This window comes from Uloborus diversus, chromosome 1 (assembly GCF_026930045.1).
Source record: "Uloborus diversus isolate 005 chromosome 1, Udiv.v.3.1, whole genome shotgun sequence".
NCBI lineage: Eukaryota > Metazoa > Arthropoda > Arachnida > Araneae > Uloboridae > Uloborus > Uloborus diversus.
This window is the reverse complement of record NC_072731.1, coordinates 207,585,619-207,610,122: the sequence shown is the minus strand read 5'-3', so window position 1 is coordinate 207,610,122 and position 24,504 is coordinate 207,585,619. Positions and strand designations below refer to the sequence as shown.

At 35.9% G+C, this 24,504-nt stretch overlaps 1 protein-coding gene across 1 annotated transcript in view; it reads right to left on the bottom strand.

Moving 5' to 3' along the window:
* LOC129218374 (sphingomyelin phosphodiesterase-like) overlaps positions 1 to 22,907 on the bottom strand; it is a 42,893-nt gene extending 19,986 nt beyond the window's left edge. Inside the window, exons 1-4 of the mRNA XM_054852619.1 lie at positions 22,725 to 22,907; positions 9,353 to 9,547; positions 5,947 to 6,111; positions 1,902 to 2,129 (exon numbers count right to left, since the gene is read on the bottom strand). Of these exons, the coding sequence (XP_054708594.1) occupies positions 1,902 to 2,129; positions 5,947 to 6,111; positions 9,353 to 9,547; positions 22,725 to 22,907 (771 nt within the window). The remainder of the gene's footprint in view (positions 1 to 1,901; positions 2,130 to 5,946; positions 6,112 to 9,352; positions 9,548 to 22,724) is intronic.
* Positions 22,908 to 24,504: the final 1,597 nt, after the last annotated feature.

The following is a 24,504-nucleotide window of genomic DNA, read 5'->3' as shown; positions in this document are numbered from 1 at the left end:
TTGTGAGTGCCATATCTTAAGAAGTAATGCTACGTTCTGGATGAAATTTGGAATAAATGTGAATCTATTTGTAAATAGGCGTTATTTCAATTTTGGCGCCAATCGCTCCATCGGGGGCTGATTTTTTTTCGTGTAAATAAAAATAGCTTTATAAATGCAACAATAAGAAAGATAAATTGTAATACTGTCGTCTACTTTTTTCACGTGATTTTAACTTTTGGGAAATAATCGGAAATGTTATCGCAACGATTTAAAATTTTTAACTGTTGCCACTTTATGTTTGTTAACAAATAAAACATCTAATTAGTTCAAGCAAGGCTTTTAAAATAACTTTCAAGTCGTTCTTTGCATTGCTTTTGCGGAATTCAGGAATTCGGACGGTCGTCAAGTTTTTGTGTGCATGTTTTTTTTTTTTTTTTTGTTGTTGCTGGGAATATTGCATCCTCTACAAGCATAGGGATCGATCAGAATTCACAAGAAAGATATAGAAGAAAGTTTCGTGATGGCCACAACATACTAGTTTTTAAATTCCCGCGCCTCATGGTTCTTCAACTTTCTAAAGGCTCCCTTTTGCTTTGTAGTGGACGAAAAACTAAAATTCCAATTCTGATTGCCTAAGAGGTAGGCCTGAGCAAATTTATTAATCCTCAATTGGATGAATGAAGGAAAAAAAACATTTATAAGCGCTTTTTTGGCGTTTTCGCCCCTCTGTGCGCTGCTCCGGAGGAGTGCGATGGGTTCAAAACGATGTAGCACAACGAAGTTAGGTTGTTTACTCTGCACCGACACTATGTCGGCAGAAGAAACTCTTTTACAGAATTAATGCGCACTGGCGTGTTAAACTAAAGCAACACAAATGTAGTTTTTAACATCTATTTTCTCATTTAATAATACTAAAAAAAAAAAAAAAACTGCTATTTAACAGAAATTACATAATACTACTCGCTCTCCAATTAACACTATTTAGCATATTGTAACGTGTTTTAAAAGTACAGATTGTCCGAAAAGTCCTTGAGACATTTTAAAAATTTATAGAAAAACAACAAATTGTATCAATATGTGGTTTGCACTTCATAGGTTCAAGAATTTCTTATAACATCGTAAAAAAAAGCAAGAAAAAGAAAAAATGATGACTATAAAAAGTCGCTCTATCGTCACTTTGAGAATTTGTTTTTCTTACTGAGACGATACAGCCTCGACTGTAAATTACTTATAATTACACTTATTTCCTTTTTTCCCTTTTTAAGCTGTCATAAAATCACTCATGAACCTATAAAGTGTTATGGCGCAAACCGCATACCGATACGACAATGTGTTGCTTTTCTATGAATTTTTAAAATGTGTCAAGGACTTTCCGGACACCCTGTATTACAAGAAAAACTACTAAGTAAAAAAGTACCAAGTAAGAAAAACTACTAAGTTGAGCTCATTACACGTTGCCGCTCTCACTGTTACATGAGAATGGCAAAGTAAAACAAGGTTTAATTTGAAAGATTGGTGGTAGTTCGATAGTTCGATAGGTTATGTTTTATTTTCATTTCAAACAGTTGGCATGAGACATAATACTTTAAGATAAATAAATACCTTTGTGCTGAAAAGTAGAGTAAGAAATAACAACGTCAAAAAGCACAAATGGCAGATTGCTGCAGACACGCGTTTCAGTGTTACAAGGAACGCCTTTTTCAATGCAAAAAGAAATGAGATTATGGATGAAAAGACATCCGACAAAAGCCGCTTTGGTCGGATGTCTTTTCATCCATAAGCTCATTTCTTTTTGCATTGAAAAAGGCGTTTCTTGTAATACCGAAACACGTTTCTGTAGTAATCTGCCATTTGTGCTTTTTGACTTCTTACTTTATATAATACTTTATTAAGAACTGAAACAGCAGCAACGAACTTACTTTGTGGTTCGCTGTAATATGCCGCAGCATGTGTTCTAAGGTTCTGAGAGGCGTATCACAATTTCTGTAGTCTCCCCATTTTCCAGCTGCTTGCGCGGGGGTAGGGGCCGGACCATCTGCAATCCTACAGCACATGAGTTCTTTGCAGTCTGCATTTGATCCTTCCAGGTAGTATGGATCCAGATGAGTGTCCGAAAGATGCAGGACCCTGGAAACGGGGGATCCAAGCTGGGGGAGGCAAAGTTAAATACATTATACTCCAGATTATTCACGGGCGCCTTATCCATGGTGTGGATTATCCGCTATCTTTCATTCTTTCAAAAAAAAAAAAAAAAGAAAAGAAAAGAAATCCGGTGATGTTTAACTGAATGTAGGGGGGATCTACGCTAGGGGAAAGCAAAGTTAAATACAATATACTCCAGATTATTCGCGGGCGTCTTACCCATGGCACGGATTATCCGAGATCTTTCATTTTTTTCAAAAAAAAAAAAAAAAAAAACAATCCGGTGATGCTTAACTGAATGTAGGGGGGATCCATGCTGGGGGAATGCAAAGTTAAATACATTATACTCCAGATTATTCGCGGGCGTCTTACCCACGGCACGGATTATCTGCGATCTTTCATTTTTTCAAAAAAAAAAAAAAAGAAAAAAGAAACAATCCGGTGATGCTTAACTGAATGTAGGGGGGATCCACGCTGGGGGAATGCAAAGTTGAATACATTATACTCCAGATTATTCGTGGGCGTCTTACCCAGACACAGATTATCCGCGATCTTTTATTTTTTCAAAAAAAAAAAAAAAAAAAACCCGGTGATGCTTAACTGAATGTAGAAAAATGCCTCTATTTTAACTTGACAAGTGAAAATCTATTTATAAACATTAGTTTCCATTAGTTTCATATATTATTTTTCTTTTTCCTCCCTTCCAGTGACATCAAACTGATTAGAAATTGTCACAGAAACCTGATTAGCTGAATTCCAGATCTACAACACTTAATGCTTTGATTTTTAGATCTATACAAACCATTAAGTGAAGCCTACTGTTAAATCTAAACTACTTAATGCTTTAGACCTACACTACTTACTGCTTTAGTATTTAAATATACACTACTTACTGCTTTAGTATTTAAATATACACTACTTACTGATTTTTAGATCTGCATATTACTTACTCGGGTAAATGAGGGACCAGATCAGTTATGTTCAAAAAAATTCTCCTCCTCTCCTCTATACGTTTTTAGTGCAACCTAGCTTGAACTGTTTTAGTTAAATATGTTTGCACGATTTGCTTGCGTATGTCTGCAATAATGAGCAAGCCTTTTTTAGCTTTCACATGCACTGTTGTTGGTTTTTCTAGCTCTTGTATGCACTAGAGTCGTCTTTACCTATTTTGAGAATTATCCACGAAATTCGCTTAGCCAAGGATACCGTGCTACGCTATTCTGCGGTTCTGTGGATAGGGAATACACTGTATATGTATCAAACTTCGCTGTGATAATTAAACTGTCATAAGAACAAACTGCTTTGGGATTCGTTACAAACAACTTCAGCTACCCTAAATCTCATTTTTTGCAAACTCTGTCATGATGCAATACATTTCATCAGAAAATAGTTGTTATGAAAGCATTAATTTTGAGTTTAAGCACAACTAAATTTAGCTCATTGTTTCAGAAATTCGTCGAACGACTAAACCGTAAAAAAAGGGAGTTTTAAGCCTTAGAGTCAAATCAGTTTTCTTTCGAAGGTAGACGCCGTCTAATGCAGAAAACCATCAAAATTTGGATGTTCGAAGCTACTCATTGGGGTGAGAAAATAGTAGTTTCAGAAACCATTCATTATTGAGAAATTATTATGAACAAGAGAATTAGTTGCCTTTGGCAAATTTGAAATAAAAGTGAATACCATTGACGTTGGTTTTTCAACACTAATATAAGCATTGCCTCATCAAACATTGTGCGTGCACAAAGATGAACTAGCAGCATATATTTTTAAAAAATTAAGTCAATTCTTGCTTAGATAAAGGTTGTCCCTTGTGTGAAAATCATACTTGTATTGCTTTAAAAATTGGTGATACATTTTTAATAAAAATTCAACAATGATCGTGATCAATAATGAGTTTCCAATTAAAATTTTAATCTACATTTTAGCATGAAATTAGTTAAAAACGAGCTGATGTGTGCATCACATGACTTCCTTTTACTCCAATTTAATGTCATTTCCCCATTATTCGCTATTTTAATGTGATTCAATATTTATTCTCTAAATATCACCAACAATGGCCAAATTGAAACCAAAAAAAAAAAAAAAAAAAACTCCGCCAAATTTGTCGCCAAGTTGGCGACAAAACTTGGCGACCAAAAGACTGGCGATATATCGCCAAGTGTCCGACAAATTATAACGCCACTTGAGTTTACATCGAAATTAACAATGATTTCCCCCCAAAAAGGTGCAAAAGACCCCCTTAGGAACATCCGAAAGCAACCAAAAGGGGAGGTGCACAACTAGACCCCACTACGAGTCTATGTACCAAATTTCAACTTTCTAGGACATACCATTTTTGAGTTATGCGAGATACATACGCACATACGCACATACGCACATACGCACATACACACATACGCACATACATACAGACGTCACGAGAAAAGTCGTTGTAATTACCTCGGTGATGGTCAAAATGGATATTTCGCGTGTCTATACATTCTTAGGCACTTTTCCGCATGTGGTCGAATCGAAAAAAAAACTCAACATTCATTTGGGGGTGAGCAAAATGGAAATTAAGGGCGATTTTTGAGTGAAAATTTTTTCGCGAATACAATACTTCCTTTTTTGTAAAAGGAAGTAACAATTAAAATTCATTATTTTTTCCTTGGAACATTGGAACAAATTTTATCTGCTGCAGAAAAATCAGTTTCTATTTATATTTAATTCAAATTTTGCAAAAAAATTTTTGTCCCCATATTAGAGGATTTGTGCAACAATGTTGAGTAAAACTAGGATAAACTAATAATTAATAGTTAATTAATCAATTTGATTATAGAATATTGCGTTGTCAACTTGAGTGAGGTTGCATGCAAAAAATTTAAAAGAATCCGATCCCAGGAAATAAGTAAGTATTGAGTAGCAAGGTTTGAACAAGATACTGTCCAACCGCGGATTGTATGGAATTTTCAAACGTCCAGATAAGACGAATCTATCTGAATGAGGGGGAAAAGTAAAAATTTGATACCGGTACTCCGCTTATTTGAATGTGACTGCTTCTGCAAAAGATGGCATCGCTAAAAAAAATACATTCGTCCATTTCCGGCTATAAAACGGATGTTTGTCTTTCCATAAAATCCGTGGTCAGACAGTATAGATGATTGATAGATTGTGAACTAATAGTAGGAATTAAAAAATTGGCTTTACTTAAATGTTTATGTTGAAAAAAAGAGAGAAAAAAAGGGCTCGACGCAACTGGGTCCTTTCTAGCCAACCGTGGTATTTGGTAGACCTTATGAGTGAAGGTATTCAGTCCAGCTCATGACGAGATGTTACAAGTAAAGATCATGCCCGAAATATCATGACGCAACTTCAATTCAAATGAGTGGAGTCACTCGACCTAAGGCTCCTAAATGAGCCGACGCATCAGCTTAAGGTTAGCCATTTTGAATCGGAGCGGATGGTTGTCTTCACTGGCGAGTTATCGCGTTTGGTGATTGTTCACTGTGAGTAACTATTAATGGCACGTGAATAGTTCATTTAATAAAATATTACTTTCGGCGAATTTGGCGAAATCTGAAACTTTGCTGCGGTAACCCTAGCAGTGCAACAATTAAAACTCCGATCCAAAGTGGCTAAACTTAAGCTGATGCGTCTGCCTATCTATATGGCGGCTGTAACTTGACCCAAAACATCATCAGGTAGGGTGAAAGAAACTGCGAAAATTTAAAGACATCTTACTTTTACTGCATGTTTAGCACAATTTGTAAATTTTAAAAGGCAACGATTAGAGTTAAAGTAGCCAATTAGTAAGTGAAGAAGGTGGAGCAAAATACGACATACCGATGGCTGAGTGACAGACTCGAGTGGTGGCTTGGGGAAGGCGGTCAACGGCACCGTCCAGTTATGCAGTGGAGATGACACACGAGCACATTCATTGCCTAGGAGAACCCCACACACTTCTTGAGGCCCTAACGTAGTTCTCTTGAAGATGTACATCATTTCATCCTGAAAGAAAGAATTCCAGTATTCAAATATTTGTGAATGCATTGACCATTCTGGAAGTTTAGTACACAATTGATTATCATTGTTATGTGGATCATTATAAATTGACTTGCAGATTTCATTGAATAAAAATTAAGGGTTTTATTTATTTATTTATTTATTTTTTGAACATTGTAAATTATTTAATGTGCAGTCATCTAGGATTCAAGGGTTACTATTAACCGCGTGGGTTAACTCTGCAGGTTCGAAATTAGGATAAAATGTTAGACGTCATTGACACCAAGTTTTTTTTCCTTAGTTACCAAAATGTTCTGCTGAGGTATATATAAATAAAACAGAGAATATATATGTGTGTATTATATATGTATGTATATATGTGTGTATGTTCCCTATACAAATCCACAGTTTGCGTTGGATATCGACCAAATTTGGCAGGGAAGTACTTGCGCACCCGAGAAGGAACGTTGAAGGGGGGGGGGGGTCGAATGCTAAAAAAGTCCCGAGCCGTTTGAATCTTAATTTTAGGTCCCAAAAATGGCATTACATGGCTTTTTCTACCCAAAATAAAATATCCGACCAGTTCGATTTTAGCGCAATTCGAAAGCCCTCAATAAATACCACTTGTGTACATGTATTTCTTTGGAATTACAAAAAAGAAAAAAAAAAAAAAAACAAGGCTGTAAAATCACCAGAAGAACAGTATAAGCGCTTTTATAAGCCTAATGGAACAGCATTTTCCTATCGGGAAATTATCGTTTGCGCAATCTCATTTTAAATAAGAGTAAATAAAACCATTCTGAAGGTTGCCACTTTTTTTTTTTCTCGATTGTGAATAAATAAAATTTTGCTTTTGTTTTGAGGTAAAAATTTCCCCTTTTAATTATTATTTGATGATTTATCTTCTTTCCTTTTTTTTTTGGGGGGGGGGGTATTGCCAGCAGGAGGATAATCAAGGATTTTAGTTGTATTTATAGAGGGTTGTGTTTAATTTATTCGGGAATTCTTCAATTGCCGTTTTCTTTCTTTAAGAATGATTATTTTGACTCGAAATTTTACAGTATTCCCCCTCCCTAATTGAAGTTGAAGCCTGATTGTTGCACATGCATCACTTGACATAATTTTTACTTTCCAGGTAGACCGTGAAAAGCCGGGCAATGCAGCTAGAATAATATATAGTTTTCGACGCCGGACCAAGAAAGAGGCCGTTCCGGTGGAGGGTTCCCGAATCCCATCCCTTTCCCTGTCGTCATCAAACATAGCTTACAATTACATATTTAGGACGACGATTTTGAAAAGCTTCAAGGAGAGTACTCACGCTCAACCTCCCCCCCCCCTGAAGAAATGCCTCCTTTCCATCATTAATAATTATATAACATTACGTTTTAGAGCTTCAATTTGTAAAAATTTCGAGGATCCCCCGAACCATCTCTCCCCTTAATATCAAGGTCGCCCATAATCAAAGATCGTTTAAAATTTGTTTTTTTAGGATTCCAATTTCAAAAATCCTCTGATGGAGTATCCCGAACCAACAGATAACATCACTGAAGATCATCTACAATCGCGTTTTTTTCGCGATTTCAGAAAATTCCAAGGGAGGCCCCAGAAACTTTTCCCCACTAATATTTACAAAGATCCTCTAAAAACTGTTTTAAAAGCAAACTTCAAAAATTTTCTGAAAGATCGTCCACCCTTTCGCCAAACTCGTTGAAGATCGTCTTAAGTTTGGTTTTAAGAGCTTCGATTAATTTCAAAAACTTTCCAAGGCAGAGCCCCCGAAGATTCCTCCTCCTAACATCATTGAAGATCGACTAAAATTACGTTTTTTGAGCTTCAATTTTGAAAATTGTCAGTCTATTAACACTCCTCAAGCTTGCCTACACTCGTGTTTTTACGATTTAAATTTCGAAAATTTTTTGAGGGGGATCCCCGAATCTCTCCACTCGACATCATCAAAGATCATCTAAAATTGCATTGTTAAAGATACAATTATGTGCAATTTCTAGGGGAGAGCCCTCTAACCAACCTAATCGGGGATGACAATTGCGTTTTTAAAAGTTTTTCTTTCGAAAAAGGGACGGTGGGAACGTCACTGAACCTTTTCCTGCTAATATTACCAAACAGAGTACAAAAAGCATTTTTAAGACATCAATTTCAGAAAATCCCTGGGGGAAAACCCGAATCGCCTACTTTTGAGTGAATATTATGTTTGTGGTTAGGTTCATATTTCTAATACTCAGATCGAATAATGACTCTCCGACTCCTTCTTGATCTAAAAGCTAAATTCTCTCTGTGTATTTGAGATGGTGTTGAAAAAAATTCAGATACACCACCAATTTCATACATCCACCTAATTTTTTGACCTCGCGATGGCCTAACCCTTTTTTTCTGGTGGTTGTCTAAACCTTAAGGCCCCCTGGCAAAATGGTACCAACAATACTGAAGCTACTACGCACACCAATGCATAAGAGGTCTGAAGTCGAAGAAAAAATTTCAAAAGACAAAGATACTAAGTACCTTCTAACGGACATAAGCTTCAAAATTCCAGAAATATAGCTCTAGAGCAGGGGGTTTCCGACTTGCTGAACCATTAGAAGAAATAGAATTTTCTCACGGCACCCTAGTCCATTTTTTATTTTTTGAGATAAGTGCGCAAGTGTGCCAAAAAAGAACACCATAAGGTTCAAAAGCTAATATTTCGCTCCCTTATGATTGAATTGCTGCGGCTTTTGCATATTCATCAGATGACTCATAAAAACTGAGGAAAAAAATAATAAAACCAAGCGAAAATTTGTTCCAATTTGTTTTTCATTAGTTTTGGCAAAGAAAAGCGATTTGGGCTTATTAGGAACAAGGGGACGCTGTGAAACATGTAGAAGCAAAACTTACAGCAAAGTAAGATCAGGAAGTTTTTTCATTATTCTTCTGTAATAACATTTGATACGCTTTTGCCTGATCATTAAAAACTGCTTGTTGATAACGGTTTTTGTCAGTCCAATGACAATGAAGTCACGATCTAGAGAATGTTTACCATGCTACATCACAAAAAGTGGAGGATGGCTTTCTTGCTCTGTATGACCTTATTTGGAAAACCCACCTAACATATATAGGGACAATAAGGACACTTCGCGGGACCCTCGCCCCTTCTTACGGCACCCCACGGTGCCGCGGCACCCAGTTTGAGAACCCCTGCTGTAGAGTGTGGACGTTTTATGCCCAGGATGGAAATTTTCATGATTTTTCGTACCTGGAAAAGATGTATAATTCCAGCACAGACCCTGTCGCTGTCTAGTTTCAGGGTAGAGCAGACGGTGTAAGCTATGTGAGCGATTTCATCTTGTGGCTTATCAGTCTCCACGAAGTGTTGCAGTAGGGCCACTCCGAACTTGCACACAAAGCACATCGTTGGTGAGGTCTTACCCACTTTTAACTCAGCAACCACCTAGAAAATAGATGATCAGTTATTTTCAGAAATACATTCAATACACATTCAAGCTACATCGGATATTGAATGTATACTGAATTGATCATCTATTTTATAGGTGGTTGCTGCGTTGAAAGTGAGGTCTTGCCCACTTTCAACTCAGCAACCACCTAGAAAATAGATGATCAGTTATTTTCAGAAATACATTCAAAATATACGTTTAAGCTACATCGGAGAATTAAAGACCCCATTCAGACACGAGTATTCATCCGATATAAAAGCAAAAATTTGTTTTTTACTTTATACATATTTAAATCAAATCGCGTATGAACGTATTGAGCAACACATACTTTTAATGTGCATTTATCATTGAACTTGTTTTTTTTTTTTTTTTCAACATATATACGATGGAACAATCGAAACTAATGTAGTGTTTTTATCTTAGAGTAGGCATTAGAAAATGGAGGGAGCAAGTCCAATCATTTGCTTAGCAAAGCTGAGGCAAAGAACCAAAGCCGCGTGACTCAACAACGACGAATGGTTGACACGTTTTGCGTGAAACCAGCGCAAGAAACCTGATTACTTACAATGCTTTGCTTTAAAATCAATCACGTGACTTGGGATCTTAGTTTCACAAAGGAAAGTCTTCACCCCCTCCATTTTATCTCTTTTCAATGGTTTTTAAATGTGTTTCAGAAAGGACTCTTCAACTTTGAAGCGGAGTAACATTGAAATCATGATGGACAGAAAATTGAAGCAATTGGAATGTTGGAAAGAAAAGGAATAATGGAATTTCTTATGTGCTAGTTTTGAGAAACAGTTCCAAGATTGGACGACTGAGGACGCTGCAGTCACAGAACAGTGTCCTTAAAACAGTATATAAAAATGTGCTTTCTGAACAGAGGATTACACTTGTTTCGATATGGCCACTTTTCACAGCAGTAACTTGACGCAACCACAGGGCTAGTGTGCAACTAGCGTGAATGCTTCTCTATCCGAAAGGAAGAAAATGGCTGTCAACCAGGGCCGTATACAAGGGGGGGGGGTTCTTAGGGTTCAACCCCCCCCCCCTTCCGAAATGTTCGGTTTGACATTTAAATGTTCGTTTATATTTAAAAATTTCCAAAAAATATTGTTCCAAAACTCAAATGTCTTTCATATGTATATTACTTGCATAAAACTAGTATAGTCTGGATATAATAATATGGTCCGTGACCTTGACAATATTTACTTCTTTCTGAGGAGTGCAGTGAGGAAGAGAAGTGTTATTTTTGAGGGGCTATTATGTGAGAAATACGTTTGCTAAACTAACAAAAAAGAAACCCAACTCAACTCAACTCAATGCTAATGATCCTTCCCTATTACCTCAAAAAGAGGTAAGGGTTATCAAGGTCCCGGATCAACTTGTCAGTGCCACACTTTAAGGGTAAATTAAGGCAGGCGGGGGGGGGGGGGTTATATTTTTCATATTTTCTTTTCACATCATTGTAAAGTTAAAATATGTGGTGAACTGAGTTTGCTTTCTTTGGACCGTTCCGCTCACCAAGAAGTAAGATAAACACACCAGTAGTGTCCAGTGCATCAGTAGTGGCCACTCCAAGGATTATATTAGAAAAAAAAAACAGGTCTCCCAATGGATTCAAAAGTGCATCTAACGTGCAGGGAGTATTACCTCCTGCATGTTTGAATCTATCGGGAAAATCTGAAGTCCTATTTTTTCAAATATAAACCTTGCGGTGAGTTTACCTTAGTGCTCAAAACCGATTTCATGTGTGCAGCCAAAATGTCACTCTAGCTCGCTCTAGTTAAATTCTAGTTCTGTGGACGCGACCGAAGAGTTAAGTTTGAAGTCATACGTCTTTTTTCCCATTATTGAAAGACTCGATACTGTAGAGATTTACTGTGGAGAGAAGCCGCATCAATCAGGAAACGATTTCGACTAAATATACATGAATGCAAATTATTGAAATGCAATTGATATTACGATATATTTCGCCGATTAATATATTAGATTTTCTGGAAAACTGGTTTATTTTGGGAGAATTGCCTCAACCAGGGAGGGCACAGGGCCCGTGCCCTCCTCAGAATGCTCAGTTAAATGGTTTTTGAAAGTATTTCTTCTTGATAAAGAGAAGAAAAGAATATATGTTAGGAAAACGAAGTTATTTCAATAAGAAATGCATAAAAAATGTTGAAAAAAAAAATCGTAATTCCTTTAAAAAGAAAACAGCAAATTAAAAAGATCCAACAGTGGCAGATTTTTTGTCAACTCCAATTACGTTCTCCTTCCCTCCTTTTTTTTTGATACTCTTTTTTAGTTCTTCCTAAAATAAGTGTTCAAAACTCTGCTTTGAAGGCCCATTTTGACTAAAGAAAAGTCTGAGAGAAGAAAAAGGAGGTACACGGCTTCGAATAGGTTTTACTTTTTCGTCTATATTTCTCAAATTTTTTCTTTAAATTTTATTGCTTGCTTTAGAATTTAACTAAATGTAACGATATTAAGATTAACTGCAATTTTTGAGTACTGTAATCAAGAAGTCATATTTATTTTTTCGTGCGAATCATCGTTATAGAAATAGTCTTTAGAATGAAAAAAACATTTTTCATATTTTTATCTTTGGTACAAAACATTCTGATTTCTTTCACAATCTGTAACAATATTCAAACGGCAAAAAAAAGTGCAAGTGGTTAAAAATAAAATTATTTCCATTCTAATAACATTCAAAGAGAGTTCTAACGAATGTTCCATTAAAATTCCCGGCCCTTTGAACGAAATAAAAAAAAATGAAAACGAACAACCTTTTAGTTTTTACAAAGCTTTAAAAAAAAACTTCACACAAAAGGCGCATATCTTTCCACCAGATAAATTTCTGGAAGGTCATGAGATTGCGGACAAAGAATTGAGACTACTTCATCCTCCTTTGAAGGAGTCCGAGATCCTCATCAATATCTCCCTATTCTGTGGCTGTCTCTTAACTCGAAAAAGACGGACTTATTCAAACGGAGTGTGACTCGCGACGTTTTCTCTGCAACTCGACGCTCTGATTCACCTTGTTCAGAATTATTTCACTTGGTATCTCTCTTCTTCGCCTTTAGGGAAAGTTCAGTCGAGTTCATTGTCTCCGAGTCGTTTCTGCTTTTATCCAGCGGGTCACGCGTTTGGAGTTCCTTAGGCATTTCGGAGATTTTAGAGGGAAAGTCTTTGGTTGTAAAATTAATATTTTTCATAAGAGTTTAAATGACATCAGTGAAGACTTTCGTGACTACTTTCACTCAATTAACTTTTTCGCAGTCCCTTTATATTATGTTAGTCGTTATATAATGTATGTCCTACAATGATGGATCCAGAAATTTTTCAAGAAAGGGGCGATTGATTTTTATAACTTACGTTTTACTGTGTATACTGGTTTTAAAATAGAGATCACAAAGGTTTTGGATTTACATTCCGAAACAGTTCCAAGATAGCGTCCCAAGCCTAAACCTCCCTTCTCCCAATATCAATGAAACTCGTTTAAATTTGCGTTTTCTGAACTTCATTTTCGAAAAATTACCGGTGGAAAGTCCCTCAAGGGAGGAGCGATAGTCCCCATCGCCCCTCCCTTGTATCCGTCCCTGATGTCCTAGAATGTCAGATTTGCCACCTTTGTCCATGAGGCATTAACAGCAATCTGTTTACATGGCTTTAGAAAATCTTTCCTCCTCCATCACACTCCAGGATGCTTTGTACCCAGGCACTCCCCCGATGGGAGGTCACTGTGACCTCCCAAAAATTTCTTTTTTCGGCAAATTGTGTCTGACGATTCGACAAAATTTAGAGTTCTATTCGGCAAAACTGCCAACATTCGGCATGGAACTTCATTCGGCAAATTGAGAATTTCCAACCATTAACTTAAGTTCCGGACGCCCCTGCCTGTACCTACCACTGTTTGTGGTTTATCGGTTGAATGGAGCCCTGAAGACAGCTCTATTTCTTGATCCGAAACAGAACCTGAGCAATCCCTGGTTCAACACCCCCAGAGTTATTGATTCACTTAGAGGGCTTTGTGACCATCATGACATATTTAATGTGCCCCAGTCACCATTAAGGAACACGGAGGATCTTCGACTGGCTTCCATCAAACCCGAGATATTCGGTGACGAGTCCGTCGTTTTACCGATCAGGCAACCAGGGCTTTTTCTTCCCCTCATAGACAGGCTTGCTAGACGTCCCGGTTTTCAGGAAAAATGCCGGCGTCCCGACCGGTTTACTTCAGGTCCCGAAACAACAAATATATGTTGTTTAGGTACCGTGTTATACGAGGGACGCCTGTATTTATATACTTTTAAAAAAAAAATTACAAAATAAATGGGTAACACGCATGAGAGATGATTAAAATATTCTTCACATTGAATTGTAGATTTCAATTTACAACATATAAGGAATAAATGTATCCATTTTTAAACTAACACATTCTAAGAAGGTACAAATATGGCTTCTTTAACACTGTTGCTAACTACGATAAAAAAATATTTTACTCATAAAAAAATAAAAAATAAAAATAATAAATCCTGGAGCAACACTCATGAGTTGCACATGCACATAAGGACACAAACTGTTTTGAAATTTTAAACTGTTAGATGAAGAGATCAGTAAAATCTATTTCAGCTGTGTGTAACTAACAAACATTACTTCCTTCTGCAATGCACAAAAAGTATAAAAGCTGCTTGAAAGCGTGAAAAATTTTTTAAGAAAAGTGAATTTTCTAGTCAGGACAAGGAAATTTCCTTTACTAGCTAGCTAAAGTAATAGAAAAGGTTTATTAATCTACGATCATTAAAAAGGGCACTGAATGCAATGAATTAAGTGCAAAACAATGCCGTACTACATGCTTTTGCAATGCCAAAAAAAGTATTTTATCAACATAAAAATGAACGGAAAAAGTCAGAACACCAAACTGTCAATCGTTTTGAAAATCACCCTAATATAAAGCACTATTGCAAGGTTTTTTTCTAAAAGAAGAAGAAAGAACTTTATTCTCTGATAACGGGGTTTACACAAAAGGATCGAAGCTGCTATGCTAAATTTAGGGAAAACGTATTTTCCCTAAATTTAGCTAGTGAGGATCCCAAATATAACCAAACCAATAAGAAAATTTCACAGTTTTTAAAGCATGCTAAGTTCTGAAGTACGAAAAGTTCGTAATTTTTAGTTTTGTGTTTATTCCATTAACCTATTAACATAATTGTAAACAGAACTGATACCAATTCAGTCCAAGCATGATTTGCAACGCCGCATGGTGTAAAAGGTCACGGCCAAGGACGCGAGATTGTGATGTAGTAGATGGAGGTCACGAGGGAAAAAACTCAGTGGTTTCGATACCCACTGAGTGGTAATTGATGATGAATATTTACTCCAAGAAATACTAACCCATGGTTTCACAGTTCAGTTCCTCAATATCAACGGAAGAGGAGTACGAGATTCCTGTAGGGCCGATTAAAGCCAAGGCGTGCCTCTAGTCAGTTTTGTCACCCCCCCCCCCCCCCCCCCCGCCACAAAAAAAGTAAAAAAGAAAAAGAAGAAAGAAAAAAATGATGAAAAAAAATAAATAAATAAATAAAAGGAGAAAAAAGAAAAAGAAGAAAGAAAGAGAAGAAAGGAAAAAAGAAAGAAAGAAAATTAAAAAGTTCTTACTAGAAAACAATTAACTTTATTTTCAGTTCCGCAACAGTAAATACCAAAAAAGGAAATTTTACCAACGATCATAATTTTAAGTCAGATCTACTATTTTTTTTTTTTTATTACTTGCTAATTAATTCAAAAAGAAAAAAAAACGTCACAGAAATTGGCACATCAAAACCAAATTTTCATACATTAAAACTACGCATATTCTCAATATTGAACTTATTTCAAAGCAACCTTCCTTGCTTTTTGATTTGCGAAATAATTTACAACTTCATTGCTATTCAAGTTTCTTGAAAACTTATTCTTCCAGTGCTAAAACTCCAAGAATTGTTCCCCGTTTCAATGTACCTTAGGAGCGCCAGTTGTCTATCAATCTTAAAATCAGAGTGTTTGATGAAAGTACAGTCTAATCTTCGTTAATCATGTAAGCTGAAAAACTGGACCAAATTGGCTCTAAAATAAAATGCATTGTTTACAATGCAATGTCTAACGTCTGAAGACAATCCTTTGAGAAGAATCTTCGATCTTGCTTTATCTTATTATGATTAGATTATGAAAGTTATAAAAAGTTCCTTTTTAAAACTATTGCAGTTTATTTTAGAGTGATAGAGTGGTGGATGGTCAAATAGTATGTTGAGACGGGCCTCCAAGATTGTACACATGCTAATGTCACTGGCGTCAGTAATACCAATTCTCAATTCAACAACCTCTCATGCTCTTATGATCGATCTTTTCCGGAGAAGGGGGAGAGGGGAGGGAGGAGAATCTGTTGTGCATATTTATAGAAAAGGTGGCTTGCACGGAACAATCGACGTTTATTTCAGTACACACTTTCAACCTCACTATAATTAGTGAGTACAGAAAAATTGTGTATTTGTGAACACTCAGGCTGAGAGAAAGTAAATTTTATTCTTTACGTTTTCGCTTGTTCAGGGATTTTTCTTTCTTTCCTTTTCTATTTTTCTTTGTTTCTTTCTTCTTTCTTTTTCTTCCTTTCTTTTTTTGCGTCGGTCCCCCCCCCCCTCCCAAGGGCCGGACCCCTAGTTTCCAACTATGCTAACATGGCCTCTTGTCGGGCCTGGATTTCTAAACAATTAGGTTTGTCTGACTTTTACTACCTATAGTAATCTTAACATCAATATAAAATTCTTAATTTAACCCATGTCTAAATGAAAATATTAATTGTTTTTCGATGATTTTTGAATGAGGCGTGAGCTGTTCTGAAAACTTTTGACGTCACATTGAAAGTCACGTTGTTCAAATTCTTATCCATCAAATAATGCTATTCGTCAAGTAGAACTACATAATTTTTTAAACAAATTTCGAAACTTGAAAACAACAACACAAAAGTGAGAATTGCGAGAATTGATGATATTATTTAGTTGCTAAGTACAATCAATGCCAACAAAAAACATTGCAACAATTTTAGATACAGAAATTCGTATTTTTGAGCTGCAAATCACTTATTTGACAGCTCCGCACGCGCGTACACGAAAAAAAAAATTAAATTAAAAGAAATGAAAACAATGTCACTGGATACATTCATCGTATCTCCTTCAGTATCTTCAGAAAACATGAAATTTGACTGCGCAGCGATCTCTATAACCACGTGTAGCTCTTGACGCACAAGAAAACCAAAACAGTAAAAATATCGACCAATTTAGTCCTACATCTTTCTGCACCTATCTCAAAAAGTATGAAATTCAATCGGGCATCCGTAGCTCCTTAAAACTGTAAGCGCGAGCAGGAAAACTGGAGAAAAAAAATCACTGGATGCAGCATTCTAATTTTTGCATGAATCTCATAAAATTGGCAACGACAGCAAAATGTAAACGGCGCATCAAATTTCAATCTTTCACACACGTTTTGGCTCACTAAACGAAACAAAACATTGCTCTCTGCTACACGCTTTTCAACGCGTTTCAACATAAACATAAACAAGATAAATTCGCCGACAGTAGTTTCCAAAATAGACCACACTATCAAGAAAGAAATGCTACAAAAGACAAATCTTGCTTTAATAATTTTTGAAAGTTATCTGCATGACCGACAACAAAATTATCGTTAAAAAAGTTTCTGCGTTTTATAATACGGATATAAACAAATATTTTTCAGCCAAAACACGCTTAGATTAACGATACACAACAGAGAATTGAAATTAAAAAAATCGTAACTAATTGACTACTTTGCTCGAATATGAAAAGTAAAATAACAGATGAAAATACTTTAGCTTGATCATTATGCAGAAAATGCAAATATCTAACTTGGGTTGTTGGGTTGTGTTTCTACAATGAATACAAGGTTGCCCACCAGGGGAGGGGGGTAATAACGTAAACTGCACCTATGATTCTTTTGGGAAGGGGGGAGGGATGTTTTCGAGAGTATTTTACTCTTTTCTGGTGGAGGGAGGACTTTTCTTCTTGTGCGGTTCTTCTTGGTATTTAAGGGGGTGCATCACTGATCTTGGGGGGAGGGGCGCCCCAGATAAACAGTTCCCGGTATCCATTCTCGTTGACCAATCTTTAGAATGGTATTGAGGAAAAGCATCCGGTACTTTTCGAAAATTAAAACCTTATTTAATCCAGGCGTTCCCAAAGTGGGTGCCGCGAAATGCCCATAGTATCTATATAGTATATACTATAATAGAGATAGCCTACGTGGCTGTGAGAAAATCCCGATTCTCCAAAGAATACCGCGAATAGGAAAAGTTTGGAAACTCATGCTTTAACCAATAATGTTTGGATTGTTTTTAAGACACCACGACGACCACTAAGATAGATAAGATATGAGATTGATGTAAACAAAGTGATAAAGTGAGAAAAGAATCAAAGCTAAAAAGAGTATTGATTGGATCGGTCATATACCGAACGGACAACAATCAGGTAAACCGGACCCTCTACTCTTAAAAAATGCAATCTTAACGACATCAAACTAGATTTCTACTTTTTTACGTTTCTATTAATATGAGTAACTGCTATTTCAGAGCAGCTTTTATGATCAAATTAGTCCTAAATTGGATGTTTTACAAGGGTTTGAATTGCTGTGTCCCTCCTGTAACTATCTATCTCTTTGCAAACAAGCATTCGAACGATCCCTTGCTCGAGTGAGACACTTTTCGGAATGATGTAGAGCATTTCGAACCGTAAGACCCAATAGAACAGAATCTTTATTTCATTCTATTCTGGTCGAAAATGATATTCCATTCGCACAGACTCCTAGTTTTCCGCTTCCTTGATTGCAGCCGTCCCACCGTAGGACGTAAGACGGACAACTGTTATCCGACTCGGGTGAATGGGCTTGCGGACGAAATCTGTGTCTCTTTTCTGGAGACGGGGGTCACGTTATGTTTTGTGTTACGAAAATCATCTTTTAGCTGGAATAAATTTGAGATTCGGGTAGAATTTTGAATGAATGTTTTGTTGTACGTCAACTATTGCGCCGTTTACCCTTGTTTTTCTCTATAACGGAACTTAAGCGAGCTGGTTTTGACATTCAAATTGGCTAGCACTACAGATATTTAAATCAATTTACTTTAAAGACAGCTTGAATTATTTGAATAGGATGGAAAAGCATGGCATTGCCCGCTTTAGTGATTCCAAGGTACTTAACCTAGTGGCGACCAAATGTTTAGCTTCATTTGTTCTTTCTCTTATTCTTTTCCCACCCATTTGGCATCCAATGCAATCAGAAGTTAGGGAAAATGGCGATTGTTTTAAATTTTTATCATCAAAGGCTGGTCCGTCACTTAAGAGAGGAGGGGGTGGGATCAATTGCCCTCCCTGGTGTTATGTAAGTGACTTGCTTTTTTCTGCGTTTTGGTATACTTAACATTGAGCACATTCCTTTTGCCCCCCCCCCCCCCCTTCCTCTTGGGAAAATTCGAATTATGGGACTGATTAATGGTTCTAAAAAAACGTTTTCTTTAGATGAATAAATTAAAGATGATTATTAATAAATCCAATGTGAAAAGTAATTACATTTACTTTTCATCTTTAGATCTTTTAAAAGTGTTTATAATTACCATGAGAATTATAAAATAAGTTTTTTTCTTACTGCGCTCTACACTTAATATGAATGTATATATAGCCTTATGTATCGCATTATTTATTTATTTTTGTAACTAACGTTAACAAAATCATTTTATCTATTCAAATATATCAAACTCCCTTTAGTAACTAATATTTTACTGAATTTTACTTTATCTGTTTACTGACTAATTAGCAGTGGTAATTTACTATCTTTATCCAACTTTTGTGCAGTTTTGCGGAATTATATCTCTGGTATTGGTGACTTAAGTGGGGTCTGTCAATCATGTTTTTTCTTTCAAAAGTAACCAATGCTAGTAAATTTCATTTCTATTGGTAAGGTCAGAATTTGGATTTTATTGACTTGAAGCATTGATTTGCACAAAATCTTGTCCCTTCAAATTTAAGCTTAATATTTTGTTTCAACTAGTAAAAACTATTCTGCTTCTGTAACGATAACGATTTCTTTAATTTTCATTTTGCAAAAATACATCAAAAACATTAGAGCATATTTGTGTCATTTTCAACAAGTAATAGGTAATGAGTCAAGTGCGGATCCACAGAGAAGTCATGATAATCCATCCCCTTAGGCAACCAAATATAGCCCAAAGCTGCATTTTGAGGACTAATATTTCAAAAATTCGTCCCAGATCCTCATTTGTGCTCGAAACTTGCACTTTGACCCCCCCTCCCCCTTTCCAGAAATGAGCCCCGCCAAAGCCAGAAGCTGGATCCACCCTTGTAATGAACAGCACATAGCAGGGTCTGATTTTAAAAATTAGAAAAACCGTACTAATTATTGATTTGAAATTTAAATTTCAGGCTTTTTCTTGCCACAAAACTCGCACATGCGCGATGGCACATAAACAATGCAATCAAAATAATGACACACCATTAAAATCTCCTAACTTAGAAGAAAGGTTTTAGAAGTTTTGGAAAAGATTTTTAATTTAGCAAAAAAATACAACTAGTTAAACACATCCAAAATATTTCGCTAGTATTTAAATATTTGAGAGTAAATCTGTTCAGAACGGCATTGCGTAATATTCTTGGTTTTCTCTAATGCTGTTTTGTGGAGTTATGTCATTTCTGTTGAAGACAGGGTTACGGAGTCGGATTGGTTTTGGGATAAAGGAGTCGGAGTCGAGAGTCAAAGGTTTGAAAGTTCAAGAGCCGGAGTCGACCATTTTTCCTCAAAGTCCTCAACTCTGCCAGTGCTTGCGGAGTCGGAGTCAGATTGATTTTGGGGTAAATGAGTCTGAATTGGAGTCGAAGGCTGTAAAATACCCGGAATCAGAGTCGGATTGATTTTGGGGTGAAGGAGTCAGAGTTGGAGTCAAAGGTTGTAAAAATCCCGGATTCGGAGTCGGTCATTTTCTTTCCGACTCCGCAGTCTTGGTTGCAGAGATGCGATACGTTCAGAAGCAACTAAAGAAAACTAAAGAAAAAGAAAAGAATCGCAGCAAAAGGATTTATCCTATGAACCAAAGTGTGCAATATATTTTGCGATCAACAAAATAACTATGCAAATTTTCTTCTGGGTCAAGTGCAGTCATGAATTTAGACTAATACAAATTTTAGAAGCAGCTTTTGATGCAAACTGGTTGTTCCGCGACTTCTCAATTTCTGCTACATTTGAAACTCCGCCCTGCAGCAATTTCTCTTTGATTACAGCAAATAACGAAGTAAAATTCGCTTTGCCCGGTGATGTTACAATACAGAAACCTGTTGTCGATTTTTTCCAGAAGAAAGGGTCAACGCTTGTTGCTATCTTTTGCTGTCAAATGTTTTCATTCCTTTACTTCCTTTTTGATGTGAATAGGAACTGGTCGGTAGCTCTTCTAACTGTTGACATTGGTGGCTATTTTTACCTTCAATTGAACTGCCGTTACATTTTATGTTTTGATCTGGTTTCATAAAGGTACAAAGATCTCATTGAGGCTACTTGAAAATAACAAATAACGCTCCCTCCAGGAAAATGCAGTGCTCTTATTTATTATTATTATTATTATTGCCATTGGAAATCAATCGATTTTTATTTCTCTCTTAGCACAATCTCAAGCGACTTTTAGACACATTTAAGATCACATATTGTCAGCTTAAATTTTAATTTTGTTAAATACAAAACATTTTAGCATTGTCAAACATTTCATTTTTAAAGGGTTCATATTTCTTAACAAAATGCTTTTTTAGTTTCAAATGGTTATCCCTTAAATAACGTAATTTTTTTCTCCAAATAATGTAATCAACATTACTAAAAGCAGGAAACTTCAAAATTGTAGCATGCATATGTTTCGGGGAAGCAAGGAACCCGTTTTTCTTGCTTCTTAGAGCTAGAAGTTCGAATTATTTTCTGCATTATTTTGTTCCTCCGTACATGTAATAATTTGAAATTTTGTTTTTTAAAACGTTGATTTTACAATTTGTTTTATTACCTATTAAATCAATTTATAGCCAAAAGCTTTTTTAAATCAATTACATAATTTATTAATCCGTACGTGCTGTATGTTATTTAAACTTATAATTGCAATTTATTCATGGTTGGACATGGTTTTATGAATTATTTTCTCTCTGATTTCGAAAATTTTGTTTTTTAAAATCCCAATTTTATTGTTCAGAGTGCGAATTTCCTTTTTTTTTAAAATTTCTTTTTCGTTTTTTGTAGTGTAGCTAACAACTACATGAACAGTAATTTGACTTTTTTTTCTCAGTTTTGTTCGAATTCAGTTCGGTATTTTTGCTTTTCCATTCCCCCCCCCCCACATTTTGTTCCTTTTAGTGCATTCGTGTTTCAAAACAAAATATGAGGAGGATCTACCCTACACAGATAAATACGTGAAAAACATGCATTTTTGTAAACACTGAATTTCATATGTAATATTACATTCATTAGCAAGTAATTAGTTTCATCAGTAAAACCAGTGACCTTTCACACTTACGTGAGAACTGTTTTTTACATTAAGTTATTTCTAATGGATCAATATCGTTAAATAAAAATAAGAGACCTTACTAATTTGGATCTCTTCTATGGATTAAAAAAAGTCAACTAAACAACAATTATATATTTAAAAAATGGTGCCATGAGTATGACCATAATAGCCCTTCTACGGTCATCATGCATGACTAATATGAAATTTAAAGTCATTATTCACGGCAATTTTCCTAAAGGTCGAGTTTCTTTCAGTGTCGTTTTCGACCAGTCACGAGGACGAAATCGCTTCCGATTCACCCATCAGATGTGAAATTCGTCATGTAACTGCGTACGAGAACAGGGCTTGGAGTAAAGAATATTACGTTTATGGTTTCTTTTTTTTTTAGATAGATCATTATAAAATGTTAGACGTTACCTGCGTAACGTCTGTGTAACTGTAATATCACACTTCAGGGTATTCGAGTAATTTTTAGGCAATGATTTCCTATTCGTGGTGCTGTATGCAAGTTAATTAGCTCTGAAAGCAATGTCAAACTGCAAAAGAAGTGTTGTAAGCCTTAAGTTCGATTCACATACCTTTCTGAAGCTAAGGATGTCGAAGATGTGAGAAAGCAGCTTAGGAAAAAATTTCCCCTCTTCTTTGGAAGGTTCTTCCACCTCATTTTCTCCATACTCCTCCTGCTGTCCCAGAACCGGAACTGCAGTCAGTATGACGAACGCTGCTAGAACCGCCCAGAAAGCTTTCCACCTCCACGCCATCGAATAGCTTCTTTATCCTGTCAACCCCCGAATCCTGAAAAGGAAGATGACATATTTGAGTACTGTTTATCCAATTCATTTTTGAACATTATTTTCATTATTTTATGTGTATAGCCTTGAGCCATTTCCCATGTGTTTTTCTCAGTACTTCTGCATGCTAGCTGCACTTGTAAACAGAAAGTCATATAGCATCCCATTCTATTGGCCCTGTTTGACCATGCATTGGAAACAGAAATATTGTGTCATGTTGTTATAATTACTCTTCCAATCTTTACTACAGTTGAAGTTCTCCTTTGGAGTGTGGGATTTTATGATTATATCTTATCTGTCACATATGTTCTCAGATAAGTGGCACTATTTTCAAGTTTTTTGGTATTTAAAAGACTTCGAAAATTAAATATATGCATAAATATAATTATATAAAAAAATCCAGTCTTGGGATTAAGATCGGTTGTATTGTACAAAGATCCTGTTTTCATTGACCAAAAAGCTGGCTCATTAGGGGTATTTTCAAACTGCGAAGAAAAAAAATCAATATGCAGGGGAGGGGGGAGCGGATCATTGCAGGTGGAGCGGATTATTTCAAAGCGGGATTCTTCAATTTTAGCATTTTTTAAGTTGCTGTATTCTAACTTTACCATGAATGCGATTTTTTTTACAATACCAGCGACTTCCAATACAGTTTCAAGTATTGAATGCTGTATTTTTTTTTTTCGTTACATAATCTACTCTACACAGAAATTTTCTCTTTCACACAAGGGATACGACGACAGACAATCAAATAATAATTTCCAACCGCTGGTCCAGAAGACTGACATGAAAATTTGACGTATATCCAAATCAGTATCTCCAGATATTTTGCTCTAAAATCAAATGGTTTGTGCAGATATGGAATTGAAAGTTTGTGCATTGTGTGGCAAAATGTTGCTGAAAATGTGAAAAATTACATCAATTATTAAAGATAAAAACTTAGTAAAAATTTATTTGTTTGAGAAAATTAGCTAAAAACTATATTACTTTCCATTCTCCTTAATACATGCAGTAAAGTTATTACCGGCTCCACCCCGGATGACACCCATCAGGGGATGACACGTTTATAAAAAATATAAATGCTTTCGTTCTGAAAATTTCTTTCGGTTTATTTTAAATTATATTCTATCAAATTTCAGGGAAAGAGCAAAATATTTACGCGGAGGCGGATTTATATTTTAAGTTTCGTTGCAGCACAAAAATAAAAATGAATTTAAACTGAAAATTTCACGAACTGCATGTTAACATAAAACATTTTTTTTTTCACTGGACAGGAAGGAGGGGGATAATATCACAAATAACGGCCCCGAGTGACATATGTGTTAGGAACGCCACTGATATATGCATTTTTAAGTATAGGGGAAACTAGGGAGAGGATTCAATTTTTGGTTTGTTATTTTCCATTTCTTTTTGGTAGAATAGTTAGAACGAAATAGCTTGCTTCTTTGCAAATTATTATGGCTAAAAATAATAGCGTAATTCTAAGTAAAAATGGAACAAAAAAAATATGTATCAAGTCAAAAATATATAAACTTGACCGAACACCTAGGGAGACTTGACCCAACAC